Source organism: Bombina bombina, chromosome 4 (assembly GCF_027579735.1).
Source record: "Bombina bombina isolate aBomBom1 chromosome 4, aBomBom1.pri, whole genome shotgun sequence".
Classification (NCBI taxonomy): domain Eukaryota; kingdom Metazoa; phylum Chordata; class Amphibia; order Anura; family Bombinatoridae; genus Bombina; species Bombina bombina.
In genome coordinates, this window is record NC_069502.1 from 229064600 (window position 1) to 229086410 (window position 21811).

General features: G+C 43.3%; 1 protein-coding gene across 1 annotated transcript in view; it reads right to left on the reverse strand.

Moving 5' to 3' along the window:
* Window positions 1-4162: 4162 nt before the first annotated feature.
* The window catches only part of RNF168 (ring finger protein 168), a 150842-nt gene continuing 133193 nt past the window's right edge, over window positions 4163-21811 (reverse strand). Inside the window, exon 6 of the mRNA XM_053711441.1 lies at window positions 4163-5635. Within this exon, the coding sequence (XP_053567416.1) occupies window positions 4712-5635 (924 nt within the window). The 3' untranslated portion in view covers window positions 4163-4711. The remainder of the gene's footprint in view (window positions 5636-21811) is intronic.

Genomic DNA, 21811 nt, shown 5'->3' on the forward strand with positions numbered 1-21811 from the left:
TAGGAAGGAAACTCTTGTGAGAGGAGAGAGTGAACTCTTTTCTCTGTTCACCTTCCACCCGTGACACCTCAGAAAGGCCAGAACAATGTCCGTATGGGACTTGGTGATTTGAAAAGTTGACGCCTGGATCAGGATGTCGTCTAGGTAGGGAGCCACCGCTATGCCCCGCGGCCTCAGAACCGCCAGAAGAGACCCTAGAACCATCATAAAGATTCTTGGCGCCGTGGCTAATCTGAAGGGAAGATCCACAAACCGGTAATGCCTGTCTAGGAAGGCGAACCTGAGGAACTGATGATCTCTGTGAATCGTAATGTGGAGATAAGCATCCTTTAAGTCCACAGTAGTCATATATTGACCCTCCTGGATCATAGGGAGGATGGTTCGGATTGTCTCCATCTTGAACGATGGGACCCTGAGAAATTTGTTTAGGATCTTGAGATCCAAGATTGGTCTGAACGTTCCCTCTTCTTGAACGCAACGTAAGAATGCCTCTCTCTTTATCTGGTTTGCAGATAGTTGTGAGAGGTGAAATCTCCCCTTTGGAGACGAACCTTTGAATTCCAGAAGATATCCCTGGGAAACAATCTCTAGTGCCCAGGGATCCTGGAAGTCTCTTGCCCAAGCGTGAGCGAAGAGAGAAAGTCTGCCCCCTACTAGATCCGGTCCCGGATCGGGGGCTACTCCTTCATGCTGTCTTAGAGTCAGCAGCAGGTTTTTTGGCCTGCTTCCCCTTGTTCCAAGCCTGGTTAGGTCTCCAGACTGGTTTGGACTGGGCAAAATTTCCCTCTTGTTTTGCATGAGAAGAAGCTGAAGCTGCGCCACTCTTGAAGTTTCGAAAGGAACAAAAATTATTCTGTTTGGTCCTTAACTTATTGGACCTATCCTGAGGAAGGGCGTGACCTTTTCCTCCAGTAATATCAGAAATGATCTCCTTCAGACCGGGCCCGAATAGGGTCTGTCCCTTGAAGGGGATGTTTAGAAGCTTAGACTTTGAAGTAACGTCTGCTGACCAGGATTTAAGCCATAGCGCCCTACGCGCCAGAATAGCAAAACCTGAATTCTTAGCCGTTAGCTTGGTTAAATGAAAAACGGCGTCAGAAATAAAGGAATTAGCTAACTTAAGAGCTTTAATCCTGTCTAAAATATCATCTAACGGGGTCTCCACCTGTAGAGCCTCTTCAAGAGACTCGAACCAAAAAGCCGCTGCAGCAGTAACTGGGGCAATGCATGCAAGAGGCTGGATAATAAAACCTTGATGTATAAAGATTTTCTTAAGAAGACCCTCCAATTTTTTATCCATAGGATCTAGGAAAGCACAACTGTCCTCGACGGGGATAGTTGTACGCTTAGCTAGGGTAGAGACTGCTCCCTCCACCTTAGGGACCGTCTGCCACGAGTCCCGTATGGCGGCATCTATGGGAAACATCTTTTTAAACGCAGGAGGGGGAGAGAACAGCACACCTGGTCTATCCCATTCCTTAGTAATAATTTCCGAAAACCTCTTAGGGACTGGAAAAACATCAGTGTAAACAGGCACTGGAAAGTATTTGTCCATCTTACACAATTTCTCTGGAACTACAATGGGTTCACAGTCATCCAGAGTCGCTAAAACCTCCCTAAGCAATAAGCGGAGGTGTTCAAGCTTAAATTTAAACGCTGTCATTTCAGAATCAGACTGAAGCAACGCCTTCCCTGAATCTGAAATGTCACCCACAGATAGAAGCTCTCCTGCCTCAGCTTCTGAGTATTGTGAGGGTATATCGGACACAGGTATTAAAGCGTCAGAAAGCTCTGTATTAGTGCTAGCCCCAGAGCCGTCTCGCTTTCCCTGTAACCCTGGCAGTTTGGACAATACCTCTGAGAGGGTAGCATTCATAACTGCCGCCATGTCCTGTAAGGTAAAAGAATTAGACGCGCTAGATGTACTTGGCGTCACTTGAGCGGGAGTTATAGGTTCTGACACATGGGGAGAGCTAGATGGCATAATCTCCCTTTTTTCAGTCAGAGAATCCTCTGGAGATAAATCTTTAAGTGCCATAATATGGTCTTTATAGTTTACAGAAATTTCAGTACATTTGGTACACATTCTAAGAGGGGGTTCCACAATGGCTTCCAAACATATTGAACAAGGAGTTTCCTCTATGTCAGACATGTTTAACAGACTAGTAATGAGACAAGCAAGCTTGGAAAACACTTTAATAAAGGTGAAACAGCAATTAAACAAAAATGTTACTGTGCCTTTAAGAGAAAAAAACTAGCAAAACAGTGAAAAAATATAGTAAAGTCTTCGAAATTTTTACAGTGTGTGTAAGGGACTAAATCAACATTGCACCCACTTGCAAAAGGATGGTTAACCCCTTAGCCCCTAAACCGGATTTAAAAAACGTCAACCACCGGTAAAAGACCATTGAGCACCTTGCCACAGCTCTGCTGAGGCTCCTACCTGCCCTCAAATACGATTTAGGGAAGAAATAAACCCTTTATAAAAGGTCCTCAGATGCCAAAGGACTCCTCTAGGGAAGCTGGATGTCTCAGTCTGAAGGAAACTGCGCATCTAGAGCGAGAAAATAGGCCCCTCCCACCACGTACTGGATGTCAGAGGGGTCTTAAGAAAATACTCCTAGGAGTATCTGACTAGCCATGTGGAAAACTAGGCCCCAAATAAAGACTTATCTCCCTCAGAGAAAAAATGTCCTATTTATAAAAAACATGCAAACGTTTTGTCACTAAGTAATATTAACATGAGTATTACCCTGTTTTGTAAGCATGATCCCAGTCGTTGTTAAATCACTGCATCAAGCTTACCTCAAATACACAAGGCTCCGTCAGCATTTTCTAGAACTTATTCATCTCTCTAGAAATAAAAATACTTAACATACCTCAAAGCAGGTAATCTGCAGACCGTTCCCCCAACTGAGGTTTTCCCATACTCTTCAGTTATGTGTGAGAACAGCAATGGACCTTAGTTACAAACCGCTAAGATCATCAACCTCCAGGCAGAATTCTTCTTCTAATTTCTGCCTGAGAGTAAAACAGTACAACGCCGGTACCGTTTAAAAATAAACTCTTGATTGAAGGTAACACTACACTAAATCACCATATATCTCTTGATACTTCCTATCTTGTCGAGAGTTGCAAGAGAATGACTGGAGGTGGGGGTTAGGGGAGGAGCTATATAGACAGCTCTGCTGTGGGTGTCCTCTTGCAACTTCCTGTTGGGAAGGAGAATATCCCACAAGTAATGGATGAACTCGTGGACTGGATACACTTTACAAGAGAAATAAGACATTTTCAGTATAGATGGTGGGCTTTTTGTTTGCACAGGCAAAAGCTGCTTTTGCAAATGATGACATAAATATATGGGGTTATTTGTAAAACAATTCCACACACCCCAACAAGTAATAGATCACTGGAAACAAATTATTGTCCATTTAATACTTCAAGGGGCAGTAAACCTACAAAATAATGTTATATAATTCTGCACATATTGCAGAATTTTATAACATTATCTTAGCGTAAACTTTATGCAACATAATATTGCAGCTAAAATTTGATTATAAGAGAGGATTTTTCAGACCGCCGCTCTTGCTCTACTGAGCGGGTCTGGTTTTCCCCCTGAGCGCATCTGGGCAGCTGTCAAGTCACAGCCTGGCCCAATCGCGCCATTACACTCAATGTAGCTCGCCCCTGCTCTGTCTGATAGCGGGAGCGAGCTACATTGAGTGTAATGGCGCGATCGAGCCGGGCTGTGACTAGACAGCTGCACAGATGCGCTCAGGGGGAAACCCAAACCCGCTCAGTAAAGCAAGAGCGGCAGTCTGAAAAATCCTCTGTTATAATCAAATTTTAGCTGCAATATTGTTGCTTAAAGTTTGCGCTAAGATAATGTTATATAATGCTGCACTATGTGCAGAATTATATAACATTTTGTAGGTTTACTGCCCCTTTAATGACAGGCAACATAGTAAGTGGAATTAAGATGAGAACTTCAAACCAATGAATTGCACACAAAACTTTTTTTTTTTTTTTAAATATATTTATATGGGCACACTATAAGGCATGAAGATTGTGCAGAATACAAGACCTAAAAACCTACTGTATGCTCAAGTAATAGCCTATTACAAAGCAGTGCTAAAGAGTGATCAAAATTATGGAGCCTATATAATATTTTTAAGAATCTTTATTTATATATAAAGAAAACCTGTTTATTTTCTTTTATATTTAACATGCAGAAAGAAAATAAGTAAAACCTATTTGCACGCTTTACTTATACCCAGGGACCCAACTGATCAGAAGTACTTTGAGATACTCATCTTTGGTTCTGCAACTAGTGAAAGCTGCAAAAAAATTAATAAATGTACAGTTAAACAAATTACATGTAAATGGCCAGTAGATGAGAATGGTGTCTAGTTTATGCCTGTTTTGTAACTAAAAATTATACATATTTCTGTAATGCATTGTGTTGCCACAAGTGTTGATAAAATGCATGTACACAGTATATAGCAGTGCAAGATTCAGAAAATAAACACTTAATTTTCTCTCTGTATTTAATTTTTTTTTCTTCTTAAAATGCCCTTGTTAAAGCTAAAAGATCTGAAATATATCCAGTGCTGCCCAATCTAATCTCCTAAAAATGGAGGTATTTTGTTCATAAATCCAAACTATACAGGACACCCAAAAATAAATTCAAAGGTGTTATAAAACAGAAGAGTCAGTTTCCTGATGGCTTTTGAAAAAGGTCCAAGATTGTCTGCTGCTTGTTGCTTGGTCTCAGAACTTTTATCCTTTCAGTTGATGACCCTTCAACATTTGAAACTTTACATTGCTGCAAGACACGGAGAGATCTTATTCTGGGTTTTGGAGTAGGTTTCTTGTTTTCATCTGGAGATTCCTCTCCCTTGACCTGAAAAGGAATGGGCTTTGACTCTGACTTTTTTGTTGGTGTGCATGCTGAATAATCCTTTACATTATTCCCTCTCTTGGGCCTCAGCTCATATTCATCAGGAGAACCCTTTTGTCTAATGACTTGATTAAATTCCTTGTCTAATTCCCTCTGTAATTGCAGAGCAAATAGTCTATCCTCTTCCTCCTGTTTCCTTTTCTCAAAGAGATTCTGTTCAAGCTCCATCAACTGTCCTGCATGGAAACTATGCTCCATGTCCTCCAGTATAGGTAGTTTTCGCCTTTTCTTTTCACTGCTGCAATCTTCCAATACTTCCTCAGAATCTAGGCAGCAATCTTTGGATTTTCGTTTAGACACCACTACAGCATGCAATCTTGGTGGGCTACCCAAAACATTCTGTGTTTCATGGCTATGTGAGCTGGAAGCACTTGGGGTGGAGATGTTTTCTTGACCTTTGCTCATGTCCCTTATCATACTGTCCATTTTCTCTACTACTACATTTTCATTTGTATGTAAATTATATGCTCCCATTTTATAATTGGTTCCAATTGTTCTACCAACTGTCTGGCTGCCATGGTAACTTCCTAATGCAGAACAGTCTGTCAGTATTGGAGCACCAATGGTATTGTTGCTTTCCTGTTCTGGACTATGTGGGCTGAAGAAAGGGGATTGAGGTGTAAGTGTGGGCATCTCATTTTCCTCCTCATCCCCCACTAAACTTACACCTGTCTCCTGCAGGAAAAAAAAAAAAAAAAAAAAAAAAACAGGAAGGCAATTAGTGTTAATATAAATCCTGCACACATCACAGAATGAAAGTTATTAATTTGCTTAATTTTTTAAATTAAATTACACACAAATTGTTTTATGTAGAAAAAAAAACTATTCTTACCTGATAAATTTATTTCATGGTGGATAGAGTCCACAAGCCGTAACAGTTGGGATTAAACTCCGCCACCAGGAGGCAGGCAAAAATTACCCAAAACGTCAAGAGCTTTAATTCCTCTCACTCCCCAATTCCCCTCAGTCTGCCGTATAACCAAGAAATGTAGAAGAAACTGAAAAGCAGGAAGAACAAAGCAGGGTAATGGAGGTGCATGACAAAACTGTCAGATAAAAAAACTGAATATTGGGCGAGTCTCATGGCCTCTTACCACCAAGAAAAAGATTTTTTTTAGGTAAGCACAAAGTATGTTTTCTTTCATAAAGTGGTAAGAGTCCACGAGCCATAACAGTTGGGATCCAATACCAAAGTCGTGGAGTCCACTTTACTACGAAAAAAGGGTAGGACAAAAACTAAGCTGGCACATCATTGACCAGACCCTGCTTCCTGGAGAACCTTCCTGCAAAAAGCAGCATCCGAAAAGGCATAAACATCAAAATGATAAAATTTTGTGAAGGTATAAAGAGAATACAGAGTAACAGCTTTGCATACCTGTTCAATAGATGCCTCATTTCTAAAAGGCCCAAGATATGAAAACAGATCTAATAGAATGAGCAGTGATATGAGGTGGTGGAGATTTTCCCACCTCTAAGTAAGCCAAAGTGACCACAGAAGCCTTTTGACCCTTACGCTGTCCTTAAGAGCTGAATCACCGTCTCTGTATGCAAAGAGTCCAGGGAAAAGGAGGGAGCCTGAACCAGTATGTTAGCCAAATAAGGAGCAACTGAGATCCCTCTCACTCTTATATAACAAACAACAGGGCTCCCAAAACCTTGGTGAAGTTGCTAAACTAAAAACGAAGAGCCGCAAGCTGATGATTGTCTCGAAAAGCAAAACGGAGAAATGTGTGATGTTCACTGTGAATAGGAATATGCAGGAAATCATCTTTCAGCTCTATAGTGGTCATATATTGACCATGTTGAACTAAGTGTAGAATTGTGTGAAATATCTCCATTTTGAAGGTATGAACTCTCAGAAACTTGTTCAGATACTTTAAATCCAGAATTGGTCTGAAAGTACCCTCCTTCTTTGAAACCTTATCAGCCGATCAAGTCTTTAACCACAACACCCTTTGAGTTAGTACAGCAAGAGCCGCATTCTTTGCATTTAAACAATATCCATGGTTGCATTGCAAATAATGGAATTTGCCACCTTGATCACCCTCAAGCGATTCTGTACTTCTTAAAAAGAGAAGTTTCCTCTGTGACTAGTTCAGTAACTGAATAGCACCACAAGGTGACTGCACCAGTCGGACAGGAAATGCCAACAACTGGTTTGAAGAGAAAACCCACTTGTAAAAAAGCCTTCCTGAAATAGGCCTCCAATTTCCTGCCCATTGGGTCATTAAAAGAAGTGCTGTCCTCCAAAGAAATAGTGGTTCTTCTAGCCAGAGTAGATATGGCACAACTACCTTTGGAATAGGATTTCCAAACCTCAGAATGAGATACTGGAACAGGAAACATCTTAAATTTTGGAGATTGGACAAACTGAATAGCCGGCTTTTCCAACTCCTTCGAAATAACCTGAGAAATGGCATCAAGAACTGGAAAAACCTCTGCAGGTTTAGAGACAGGTTTAAACAAAAGGTCCAGTTGTTTTACTGTCCGATTTTCAGTTGAAAATGACTGTTGCACCCTCAACGTCACTTAAACCTCATGAAGAACAGACTGTAGATGCTGTAGTCTCAACAAAAAGGGAGACGGTTCTGAATCTTGTTCAGAAGCAGAATCCTGATCCTCTGGCAGAAGTTCGCCTTCAGAAAAAGAATCAGCTGATTCTGACTCATTAGAAAGTTGAAGGATTTTCTTTTTCTTAGAAAGACCAGCAGTTTGGTCAGAAACCACATAAACTGTGCCTCCCTGTAACAGATGCTTGCCCTAAGGCGACATCACCCCAATATCTAATCGGAAATGGGGGGGAACCAAATTTCCTCCATGAGAAGAACACACTGGAGGGGGACAAGTACTTCAGCATAGCTGCACTGTGGGAAGATCTGAACTATTTTGCAAAGTAAACATTGGCCTAAGGAGAAATGTCCGGAGATCCGTCCTCTGAACGAGGTTAGGTGTAGTGGGGACAGTTCTGGATTGCTCCATACCTTCTGGTAGGCTCTTGAACAGCAGAATTGTCTTATCCAGCATATTACTTGACAATATAAGCTAATCAATACCATCTAGATAAATATCAATGCACAAAAACTGAGAATTGGTAAAAAATACAACCTTTACACTAAAGCTCACAAGTAAAATTATTATTATTATTGGTTATTTGTAGAGCGTCAACAGATTCCGCAGCGCTATAAACAAAGGCAGAATAAAACAAAACAATTATAGGGATCAAATGGGTAGAGGGCCCAGCCAAGAGTCGCACTGTTTTAGTCAGCTCTTAAGAAGGTGATCTAAAAACAGCTGGACTCTTAGGCATACATGCTAAGAGGATTCAGGGGATAGCAATGGAGGAGAGGAACTGGTAATAAGAAAGGTTAGTGTAGGTTGTATGCATCCCTGAACAGTAGAGTCTTTAGGGAGCGCGTGTAGCTTTCAAAACAAGGGGAGAGTCTTGTGGAGCGAGGCAGAGTTCCACAAGATGGGAGCCAGTCTGGAGAAGTCCTGTAAAACGGGAGTGTGATGAGGTAACAAGAGAGAGGAGGTGGTCATGAACAGAGCGAAGGCGACGGGAGGGAGAGTATCTGGAGACAAGGTCTGAGATACATGGGGAGCACTGCAGTTGAGGGCTTTGTATGTCAGAATTTTGTGTTTAATCCTAGAAAGAAGAGGAAGCCAGTGAAGGGAATGGTAGAGAGGTGCAGCAGATGAAGAGTGATGTGTAAGGAAGATGATCCTGGCAGAGGCATTCATTATGGATTGTAAAGGAGCTAGGCGGCAGCTGGGGAGACCAGAGAGGACAGAGTTGCAGTAATCGAGGCAGGAAAGGATGAGAGAGTGGATTTAAATCTTAGTTGTGTCTTGTGTAAGGAAATGTCTAATTTTAGAGATGTTTTAAAAAGGTGGAAGCGGCAGGCTTTAGCCAAGGACTGAATATGAGGAGTGAAAGAAAGATCTGAGTCAAGTGTGATCCAAGACATCGGGCATGTGGGGAAGGGGTAATGATGGAGTTGTCGACAGTTAGAGAGAGATTGGGGGTGGAGATTTTGGAAGAAGGGGGGAAAATAACTTATGACAAACTTTGAGACCAATAAATGCAGCAAAACCCCTCTGCTTAGGACTGTTAACCTAACCAGCTGCAGGAAAGCTCCTAATGTGCATTCTGATGGAGACCTCACCGGAACTAAATTTGCAGGACCGCTCAGACTGATCCATAGCTGCGCTGCTATGGCCGACACTGCACGGAAAGTGAAGAGGGTGGAAATACAGCGTTGAGCACACAAAACGTAGTTAAAGCCGCTGCTTCCAATCTATCCTTACTATACATAATAAACTAAAAATTTAAGTCCTTACCAGTTTAAAGCACTCCCTAACCGAAATGCTGCAGACCTACTCACTAACCTATGGTGCTGTGATGGTAAAGCATGTACTACTGACTGCCTACACTACTGCAATATAATCAGCAGAGCATCATAATGTGAGTACCCCACAATCCCTCTGGCTCTAATGTACCAAAATAGTACAGACTAGCCAAACCTGTGGCCTGTGAGTGAGGAACGGCTTACTTAACCTAATATACACTCACCTACTGACCTTACCTGTGTCCAGTAGAAAAGCCACCAGCCAAGTTAGATGACACTAACTCAGGATACTATTCAGGATGTACCTCAACGTAGCCAACAGTAAGTGACTAAGGACCAGTCTCAGTGACCACTTTGGTAGGCTATTTAATAACTCCCACAAAAGATTTACATTTACCAGCCATGGCACTCCTATGCACCCCTTTGTTCTCAGTCCTCTGAAGGGGGTGATGGGCTTCACTGCATTTTGAGCACCCCTTTGAGTCAAGTATTTGCAGCAATGCACCTTTCACCCATGAAGTAAAAAATTAAGACTATGGGGGAGTCAGGAAGTGAGAGGGATTAAAGTTTTTAATGTGTTGGGTAATTTTTGTCTACCTCCTGGTGGAGGGAGTTTAACCCCGAGTGCCAAGGACTGCTCTGAGCCGTCGCAAATTGTCCCAGTCCGGTTCTGACGAAGGCTCAGAGCCGTCGCTAGCACTCACCCACCTTGAGGGCAATCTGGGGCCTCCTACTGACTCCCCACCCTTGCGATCTGGCCTGTATAGTGACAGGCATCACCTGGGCTTCGCGTTTTGCACCGCGACGTCACGCTCAATGACGTGATGACGTCACCGTGCAACTTTATTTAAAAATTACAATGGACAGTATAGGGAAATGGGGGCATGCTGCTTAGAAGCCTGTATTTCAGGCATCTAAGAAGCTACAGTCCCCCAAGACCCCCCTTTGGAAAGGTAATCGCTGTCTTGGGGATCTGAACACAAAAAAACAGAATTTATGTTTACCTGATAAATTACTTTCTCCAACGGTGTGTCCGGTCCACGGCGTCATCCTTACTTGTGGGATATTCTCTTCCCCAACAGGAAATGGCAAAGAGCCCAGCAAAGCTGGTCACATGATCCCTCCTAGGCTCCGCCTACCCCAGTCATTCGACCGACGTTAAGGAGGAATATTTGCATAGGAGAAACCATATGGTACCGTGGTGACTGTAGTTAAAGAAAATAAATTATCAGACCTGATTAAAAAAACCAGGGCGGGCCGTGGACCGGACACACCGTTGGAGAAAGTAATTTATCAGGTAAACATAAATTCTGTTTTCTCCAACATAGGTGTGTCCGGTCCACGGCGTCATCCTTACTTGTGGGAACCAATACCAAAGCTTTAGGACACGGATGAAGGGAGGGAGCAAATCAGGTCACCTAAATGGAAGGCACCACGGCTTGCAAAACCTTTCTCCCAAAAATAGCCTCAGAAGAAGCAAAAGTATCAAACTTGTAAAATTTGGTAAAAGTGTGCAGTGAAGACCAAGTCGCTGCCCTACATATCTGATCAACAGAAGCCTCGTTCTTGAAGGCCCATGTGGAAGCCACAGCCCTAGTGGAATGAGCTGTGATTCTTTCGGGAGGCTGCCGTCCGGCAGTCTCGTAAGCCAATCTGAGGATGCTTTTAATCCAAAAAGAGAGAGAGGTAGAAGTTGCTTTTTGACCTCTCCTTTTACCGGAATAAACAACAAACAAGGAAGATGTTTGTCTAAAATCCTTTGTAGCATCTAAATAGAATTTTAGAGCGCGAACAACATCCAAATTGTGCAACAAACGTTCCTTCTTTGAAACTGGTTTCGGACACAGAGAAGGTACGATAATCTCCTGGTTAATGTTTTTGTTAGAAACAACTTTTGGAAGAAAACCAGGTTTAGTACGTAAAACCACCTTATCTGCATGGAACACCAGATAAGGAGGAGAACACTGCAGAGCAGATAATTCTGAAACTCTTCTAGCAGAAGAAATTGCAACTAAAAACAAAACTTTCCAAGATAATAACTTAATATCAACGGAATGCAAGGGTTCAAACGGAACCCCCTGAAGAACTGAAAGAACTAAGTTGAGACTCCAAGGAGGAGTCAAAGGTTTGTAAACAGGCTTAATTCTAACCAGAGCCTGAACAAAGGCTTGAACATCTGGCACAGCGGCCAGCTTTTTGTGAAGTAACACAGACAAGGCAGAAATCTGTCCCTTCAGGGAACTTGCAGATAATCCTTTTTCCAATCCTTCTTGAAGGAAGGATAGAATCCTAGGAATCTTAACCTTGTCCCAAGGGAATCCTTTAGATTCACACCAACAGATATATTTTTTCCCAAATTTTGTGGTAAATCTTTCTAGTTACAGGCTTTCTGGCCTGAACAAGAGTATCGATAACAGAATCTGAGAATCCTCGCTTCGATAAGATCAAGCGTTCAATCTCCAAGCAGTCAGCTGGAGTGAAACCAGATTCGGATGTTCGAACGGACCCTGAACAAGAAGGTCTCGTCTCAAAGGTAGCTTCCAAGGAGGAGCCGATGACATATTCACCAGATCTGCGTACCAAGTCCTGCGTGGCCACGCAGGAGCTATCAAGATCACCGACGCCCTCTCCTGATTGATCCTGGCTACCAGCCTGGGGATGAGAGGAAACGGCGGGAACACATAAGCTAGTTTGAAGGTCCAAGGTGCTACTAGTGCATCCACTAGAGCCGCCTTGGGATCCCTGGATCTGGACCCGTAGCAAGGAACTTTGAAGTTCTGACGAGAGGCCATCAGATCCATGTCTGGAATGCCCCACAGCTGAGTGACTTGGGCAAAGATTTCCGGATGGAGTTCCCACTCCCCCGGATGCAATGTCTGACGACTCAGAAAATCCGCTTCCCAATTTTCCACTCCTGGGATGTGGATAGCAGACAGGTGGCAGGAGTGAGACTCCGCCCATAGAATGATTTTGGTCACTTCTTCCATCGCCAGGGAACTCCTTGTTCCCCCCTGATGGTTGATGTACGCAACAGTTGTCATGTTGTCTGATTGAAACCGTATGAACTTGGCCCTCGCTAGCTGAGGCCAAGCCTTGAGAGCATTGAATATCGCTCTCAGTTCCAGAATATTTATCGGTAGAAGAGATTCTTCCCGAGACCAAAGACCCTGAGCTTTCAGGGATCCCCAGACCGCGCCCCAGCCCATCAGACTGGCGTCGGTCGTGACAATGACCCACTCTGGTCTGCGGAATGTCATCCCTCGTGACAGGTTGTCCAGGGACAGCCACCAACGGAGTGAGTCTCTGGTCCTCTGATTTACTTGTATCTTCGGAGACAAGTCTGTATAGTCCCCATTCCACTGACTGAGCATGCACAGTTGTAATGGTCTTAGATGAATGCGTGCAAAAGGAACTATGTCCATTGCCGCTACCATCAACCCGATCACTTCCATGCACTGAGCTATGGAAGGAAGAGGAACGGAATGAAGTATCCGACAAGAGTCTAGAAGTTTTGTTTTTCTGGCCTCTGTCAGAAAAATCCTCATTTCTAAGGAGTCTATTATTGTTCCCAAGAAGGGAACCCTTGTTGACGGAGATAGAGAACTCTTTTCCACGTTCACTTTCCATCCGTGAGATCTGAGAAAGGCCAGGACAATGTCCGTGTGAGCCTTTGCTTGAGGAAGGGACGACGCTTGAATCAGAATGTCGTCCAAGTAAGGTACTACAGCAATGCCCCTTGGTCTTAGCACAGCTAGAAGGGACCCTAGTACCTTTGTGAAAATCCTTGGAGCAGTGGCTAATCCGAAAGGAAGCGCCACGAACTGGTAATGTTTGTCCAGGAATGCGAACCTCAGGAACCGATGATGTTCCTTGTGGATAGGAATATGTAGATACGCATCCTTTAAATCCACCGTGGTCATGAATTGACCTTCCTGGATGGAAGGAAGAATAGTTCGAATGGTTTCCATCTTGAACGATGGAACCTTGAGAAACTTGTTTAAAATCTTGAGATCTAAGATTGGTCTGAACGTTCCCTCTTTTTTGGGAACTATAAACAGATTGGAGTAGAACCCCATCCCTTGTTCTCTTAATGGAACGGGATGAATCACTCCCATTTTTAACAGGTCTTCTACACAATGTAAGAATGCCTGTCTTTTTATGTGGTCTGAAGACAACTGAGACCTGTGGAACCTCCCCCTTGGGGGAAGTCCCTTGAATTCCAGAAGATAACCTTGGGAGACTATTTCTAGCGCCCAAGGATCCAGAACATCTCTTGCCCAAGCCTGAGCGAAGAGAGAGAGTCTGCCCCCCACCAGATCCGGTCCCGGATCGGGGGCCAACATTTCATGCTGTCTTGGTAGCAGTGGCAGGTTTCTTGGCCTGCTTTCCCTTGTTCCAGCCTTGCATTGGTCTCCAAGCTGGCTTGGCTTGAGAAGTATTACCCTCTTGCTTAGAGGACGTAGCACTTTGGGCTGGTCCGTTTCTACGAAAGGGACGAAAATTAGGTTTATTCTTTGCCTTGAAAGGCCGATCCTGAGGAAGGGCGTGGCCCTTACCCCCAGTGATATCCGAGATAATCTCTTTCAAGTCAGGGCCAAACAGCGTTTTCCCCTTGAAAGGAATGTTAAGTAACTTGTTCTTGGAAGACGCATCAGCCGACCAAGATTTCAACCAAAGCGCTCTGCGCGCCACAATAGCAAACCCAGAATTCTTAGCCGCTAACCTAGCCAATTGCAAAGTGGCGTCTAGGGTGAAAGAATTAGCCAATTTGAGAGCATTGATTCTGCCCATAATCTCCTCATAAGGAGGAGAATCACTGTCGACCGCCTTTATCAGCTCATCGAACCAGAAACATGCGGCTGTAGCGACAGGGACAATGCATGAAATTGGTTGTAGAAGGTAACCCTGCTGAACAAACATCTTTTTAAGCAAACCTTCTAATTTTTTATCCATAGGATCTTTGAAAGCACAACTATCCTCTATGGGTATAGTGGTGCGTTTGTTTAAAGTGGAAACCGCTCCCTCGACCTTGGGGACTGTCTGCCATAAGTCCTTTCTGGGGTCGACCATAGGAAACAATTTTTTAAATATGGGGGGAGGGACGAAAGGAATACCGGGCCTTTCCCATTCTTTATTAACAATGTCCGCCACCCGCTTGGGTATAGGAAAAGCTTCTGGGAGCCCCGGCACCTCTAGGAACTTGTCCATTTTACATAGTTTCTCTGGGATGACCAACTTGTCACAATCATCCAGAGTGGATAATACCTCCTTAAGCAGAATGCGGAGATGTTCCAACTTAAATTTAAATGCAATCACATCAGGTTCAGCTTGTTGAGAAATGTTCCCTGAATCAGTAATTTCTCCCTCAGACAAAACCTCCCTGGCCCCATCAGACTGAGTTAGGGGCCCTTCAGAAATATTAATATCAGCGTCGTCATGCTCTTCAGTATCTAAAACAGAGCAGTCGCGCTTACGCTGATAAGTGTTCATTTTGGCTAAAATGTTTTTGACAGAATTATCCATTACAGCCGTTAATTGTTGCATAGTAAGGAGTATTGGCGCGCTAGATGTACTAGGGGCCTCCTGAGTGGGCAAGACTCGTGTAGACGAAGGAGGGAATGATGCAGTACCATGCTTACTCCCCTCACTTGAGGAATCATCTTGGGCATCATTGTCATTGTCACATAAATCACATTTATTTAAATGAATAGGAATTCTGGCTTCCCCACATTCAGAACACAGTCTATCTGGTAGTTCAGACATGTTAAACAGGCATAAACTTGATAACAAGTACAAAAAACGTTTTAAAATAAAACCGTTACTGTCACTTTAAATTTTAAACTGAACACACTTTATTACTGCAAATGCGAAAAAACATGAAGGAATTGTTCAAAATTCACCAAATTTTCACCAGTGTCTTAAAGCCTTAAAAGTATTGCACACCAAATTTGGAAGCTTTAACCCCTTACAGTCCCTGGTATCTGCTTTGCTGAGACCCAACCAAGCCCCAAGGGGAATACGATACCAAATGACGCCTTCAGAAAGTCTTTTCTAAGTATCAGAGCTCCTCTCACATGCGACTGCATGCCATGCCTCTCAAAAACAAGTGCGCAACACCGGCGCGAAAATGAGGCTCTGCCTATGCTTTGGGAAAGCCCCTAAAGAATAAGGTGTCTAAAACAGTGCCTGCCGATATTATTATATCAAAATACCCAGATAAAATGATTCCTCAAGGCTAAATATGTGTTAATAATCAATCGATTTAGCCCAAAAAAAGTCTACAGTCTTAATAAGCCCTTTTTGAAGCCCTTATTTACAATCGTAATAAACATGGCTTACCGGATCCCAGAGGGAAAATGACAGCTTCCAGCATTACATCGTCTTGTTAGAATGTGTCATACCTCAAGCAGCAAGAGACTGCTCACTGTTCCCCCAACTGAAGTTAATTGCTCTCAACAGTCCTGTGTGGAACAGCCATGGATTTTAGTGACGGTTGCTAAAATCATTTTCCTCATACAAACAGAAATCTTCATCTCTTTTCTGTTTCTGAGTAAATAGTACATACCAGCACTATTTCAAAATAACAAACTCTTGATTGAATAATAAAAACTACAGTTAAACACTAAAAAACTCTAAGCCATCTCCGTGGAGATGTTGCCTGTACAACGGCAAAGAGAATGACTGGGGTAGGCGGAGCCTAGGAGGGATCATGTGACCAGCTTTGCTGGGCTCTTTGCCATTTCCTGTTGGGGAAGAGAATATCCCACAAGTAAGGATGACGCCGTGGACCGGACACACCTATGTTGGAGAAAAGTAAAAAAAAAAAAAAAAAGTAAAAAAACAAACAAAATAAAAACCCTCAAATCCAGCTTAGCACCCAGATGGGAAATTGCTTAGCACTCAAAGGGTAAATCATAACTGTTATGGCTTGTGGACTCTCACCACCTTATGAAAGAAATATCCTGTGATGACCCAATTTACCAAAGGTAAAATACCCTAATCAAACTAACCAAAACCACTCACCACGTTTAACCCTAACCATGATTTACTCCATCAACCCCCAATTAATCACCCCCCATTACAAATCATTTGCACTAAAATGTATACATCCATATTATGCGTCTCTCCATTGGTAATAACCACCACAATTATAACTTAAAAGTATGTGTGTGTCATTTGATTTAAATCAAATCCACCCTGATTTAAATCACTAGTCAGAAAGACTTAATTTAAATCAGTTTTCTTCAAGGTTTAATTTTCAGAATACATTTTTCAGATTATTTTTCCACTTGTCAGAAAATTATTAATAATGGTATATATAACTAAATCAGTTCATAGAGAATTATGAAATTATGGGGAGGTGAAGTATCTCCAGTTTTAAATAGGTTAATCATTTATATTTGATCAACATAAAAAGGAGAAAAATAATCATTACCTTAACAAAACAGAATTTATGCTTACCTGATAAATTACTTTCTCTTGTGGTGTATCCAGTCCACGGATTCATCCTTTACTTGTGGGATATTCTCCTTCCCTACAGGCAAAGAGAGCACACAGCAGAGCTGATCATATAGCTCCCCCTCTAGCTCCACCCCCCAGTCATTCGACCGAAGGTTAGGAAGAAAAAGGAGAAACCATAGGGTGCAGTGGTGACTGTAGTTTAAACAAAAAAAATCTACCTGACTTAATAGCCAGGGCGGGCCGTGGACTGGATACACCACAAGAGAAAGTAATTCATCAGGTAAGCATAAATTCTGTTTTCTCTTGTAAGGTGTATCCAGTCCACGGATTCATCCTTTACTTGTGGGATACCAATACCAAAGCTTTAGGACACAGATGAAGGGAGGGAACAAGACAGGTACCTTAAACGGAAGGCACCACTGCTTGTAAAACCTTTCTCCCAAAAATAGCCTCTGAAGAAGCAAAAGTATCGAATTTGTAAAATTTGGAAAAAGTATGCAGCGAAGACCAAGTCGCTGCCTTACAAATCTGTTCAACAGAAGCCTCATTTTTAAAAGCCCATGTGGAAGCCACTGCTCTGGTAGAAAGAGCAGTAATTGTTTCAGGAGGCTGCTGGCCAGCAGTCTCATAGGCCAAACGGATGATGCTTTTCAGCCAAAGGGAAAGAGAGGTAGCGGTCACCTTCTGACCTCTCCTCTTACCAGAGTAGATAAACAAAGAAGTTGTTTGTCTGAAATCCTTAGTTGCTTGTAAATAGAACTTTAAGGCACGAACCACATCAAGATTGTGTAACAGACGTTCCTTCTTCGACGAAGGATTAGGACACAGAGAAGGAACAACAATTTCCTGGTTAATATTCTTATTAGACACAACCTTAGGAAGAAAACCGGGTTTGGTACGTAAAACTACCTTATCCACATGGAACACCAGGTAAGGTGAATCACACTGTAAAGCAGATAACTCTGAAACTCTTCGAGCAGAAGAGATAGCTACCAAAAACAAAACTTTCCAAGATAAAAGCTTAATATCTATGGAATGTAAAGGCTCAAACGGAACCCCTTGCAGAACTGAAAGAACTAAATTCAGACTCCATGGCGGAGCCACAGGTCTATAAACAGGCTTGATTCTGACTAAACGTTTGAACGTCTGGTACCTCTGCCAGACGTTTGTGAAAAACAGAATTTATGCTTACCTGATAAATTACTTTCTCCAACGGTGTGCCCGGTCCACGGCGTCATCCTTACTTGTGGGAATATCTCTTCCCCAACAGGAAATGGCAAAGAGTCCCAGCAAAGCTGGCCATATAGTCCCTCCTAGGCTCCGCCCACCCCAGTCATTCGACCGACGGACAGGAGGAAAAATATAGGAGAAACCATATGGTACCTTGGTGACTGTAGTTAGAGAAAATAATTCATCAGACCTGATTAAAAAACCAGGGCGGGCCGTGGACTGGACACACCGTTGGAGAAAGTAATTTATCAGGTAAGCATAAATTCGGTTTTCTCCAACATTGGTGTGTCCGGTCCACGGCGTCATCCTTACTTGTGGGAACCAATACCAAAGCTTTAGGACACGGATGAAGGGAGGGAGCAAATCAGGTTACCTAAACGGAAGGCACCACGGCTTGCAAAACCTTTCTCCCAAAAAAAGCCTCCGAAGAAGCAAAAGTACCAAATTTGTAAAATTTGGCAAAAGTGTGCAGTGAAGACCAAGTCGCTGCCTTGCATATCTGATCAACAGAAGCCTCGTTCTTGAAGGCCCATGTGGAAGCCACAGCCCTAGTGGAGTGAGCTGTGATTCTTTCAGGAGGCTGCCGTCCGGCAGTCTCATAAGCCAATCGGATGATGCTTTTAAGCCAAAAGGAAAAAGAGGTAGAAGTCGCTTTTTGACCTCTCCTTTTACCAGAATAGACGACAAACAGAGAAGATGTTTGTCTGAAATCTTTTGTAGCCTCTAAATAGAATTTTAGAGCACGGACTACGTCCAAATTGTGTAACAAACGTTCCTTCTTTGAAACTGGATTCGGACACAAAGAAGGTACAACTATCTCCTGGTTAATATTTTTGTTAGAAACAACCTTTGGAAGAAAACCAGGCTTAGTACGCAAAACCACCTTATCTGCATGGAACATCAGATAGGGCGGAGAACACTGCAGAGCAGATAACTCTGAAACTCTTCTAGCAGAAGAAATAGCAACCAAAAACAAAACTTTCCAAGATAATAACTTAATATCTATGGAATGTAGAGGTTCAAACGGAACCCCTTGAAGAACTGAAAGAACTAGATTTAGACTCCAGGGAGGAGTCAAAGGTCTGTAAACAGGCTTGATCCTAACCAGAGCCTGAACAAATGCTTGAACATCTGGCACAGCTGCCAGTCGTTTGTGTAGTAAGACAGATAAAGCAGAAATCTGTCCCTTTAGAGAACTCGCAGATAATCCTTTCTCCAAACCTTCTTGCAGAAAGGAAAGAATCTTAGGAATTTTTATCTTATTCCATGGGAATCCCTTGGATTCACACCAACAGATATATCTTTTCCATATTTTATGGTAAATCTTTCTAGTTACCGGTTTTCTGGCCTGAACCAGAGTATCTATCACAGAATCTGAAAAACCCACGCTTTGATAGAATCAAGCGTTCAATCTCCAAGCCGTCAGCTGCAGGGAGACCAGATTTGGATGTTCGAATGGACCCTGAACAAGAAGGTCCTGTCTCAAAGGTAGCTTCCATGGTGAAACCGATGACATATTCACCAGGTCTGCATACCAAGTCCTGCGTGGCCACGCAGGAGCTATCAAGATCACCGAGGCCCTCTCCTGTTTGATCCTGGCTACCAGCCTGGGAATGAGAGGAAACGGTGGAAACACATAAGCTAGGTTGAAGGTCCAAGGTGCTACTAGTGCATCTACTAGAGTCGCCTTGGGATCCCTGGATCTGGACCCGTAGTAAGGAACCTTGAAGTTCTGACGAGACGCCATCAGATCCATGTCTGGAATGCCCCATAATTGAGTCAACTGGGCAAAGATCTCCGGGTGGAGTTCCCACTCCCCCGGATGGAATGTCTGACGACTCAGATAATCCGCTTCCCAGTTTTCCACACCTGGGATGTGGATCGCAGATAGATGGCAGGAGTGATCCTCCGCCCATTGTATTATATTGGTCACTTCTTTCATCGCCAGGGAACTCCTTGTTCCCCCCTGATGATTGATATACGCAACGGTCGTCATGTTGTCTGATTGGAATCTTATGAATCTGGCCTTTGCAAGCTGAGGCCAAGCCCTGAGAGCATTGAATATCGCTCTTAGTTCCAGAATGTTTATCGGGAGAAAAGACTCTTCCCGAGACCATAGTCCCTGAGCTTTCAGGGATTCCCAGACCGCGCCCCAGCCCACTAGACTGGCGTCGGTCGTGACAATGACCCACTCTGGTCTGCGGAAGCTCATTCCCTGGGATAGATGGTCCAGGGTCAGCCACCAACGGAGTGAATCTCTGGTCTTCTGATCTACATGAATCACTGGAGACAAGTCTGTATAGTCCCCATTCCACTGTTTGAGCATGCACAGTTGTAATGGTCTTAGATGAATTCGTGCAAAAGGAACTATGTCCATTGCTGCAACCATCAACCCTACTACTTCCATGCACTGAGCTATGGAAGGACGTGGAACAGAGTGAAGAACTTGACAAGCGCTTAGAAGTTTTGACTTTCTGACATCTGTCAGAAAAATCCTCATTTCTAAGGAATCTATTATTGTTCCCAAGAAGGGAACTCTTGTTGACGGAGACAGAGAACTTTTTTCTATGTTCACCTTCCATCCGTGAGATCTGAGAAAGGCCAGAACGATGTCTGTATGAGCTTTTGCTTTTGAAAGGGACGACGCTTGTATTAGAATGTCGTCCAAGTATGGTACTACTGCAATGCCCCTCGGTCTTAGAACCGCTAGAAGGGACCCGAGTACCTTTGTGAAAATCCTTGGAGCAGTGGCTAACCCGAATGGGAGGGCCACAAACTGGTAATGTTTGTCCAGAAAGGCGAACCTTAGGAACTGATGATGTTCTTTGTGGATAGGAATATGTAGGTACGCATCCTTTAGATCCACGGTAGTCATAAATTGACCTTCCTGGATAGTGGGTAGAATCGTTCGAATGGTCTCCATCTTGAACGATGGTACCCTGAGAAATTTGTTTAGGATCTTCAAATCCAAAATTGGTCTGAAGGTTCCCTCTTTTTTGGGAACTATGAAGAGATTTGAATAAAATCCCATTCCTTGTTCCTTTATTGGAACTGGGTGTATCACTCCCATCTTTAACAGGTCTTCTACACAATGTAAGAACGCCTGTCTCTTTATTTGGTTTGAGGATAAGTGAGACATGTGGAACCTTCCCCTTGGGGGTAGTTCCCTGAATTCCAGAAGATAACCCTGAGAAACTATTTCTAGTGCCCAGGGATCCTGAACATCTCTTGCCCAAGCCTGAGCAAAGAGAGAGAGTCTGCCCCCTACTAGATCCGGTCCCGGATCGGGGGCTACTCCTTCATGCTGTTTTGTTAGCAGCAGCAGGCTTCTTGGCCTGCTTACCCTTGTTCCAGCCTTGCATAGGTTTCCAGGCTGGTTTGGGCTGTGAGGCATTACCCTCTTTGCTTAGAGGATGCAGAATTAGAGGCCGGTCCGTTCCTGAAATTGCGAAAGGAACGAAAATTAGACTTATTCTTGGCCTTGAAAGGCCTATCTTGTGGGAGGGCGTGGCCCTTTCCCCCAGTGATGTCTGAGATAATCTCTTTCAATTCTGGCCCAGAGAGTTTTACCTTTGAAAGGGATGTTAAGCAATTTTGTCTTGGATGATACATCCGCTGACCAAGACTTTAGCCAAAGCGCTCTGCGCGCCACAATTGCAAACCCTGAATTTTTCGCCGCTAATCTAGCTAATTGCAAAGCGGCATCTAAAATAAAAGAGTTAGCCAACTTAAGTGCGTGAACTCTGTCCATAACCTCCTCATATGGAGTCTCTCTACTGAGCGACTTTTCTAGTTCCTCGAACCAGAACCA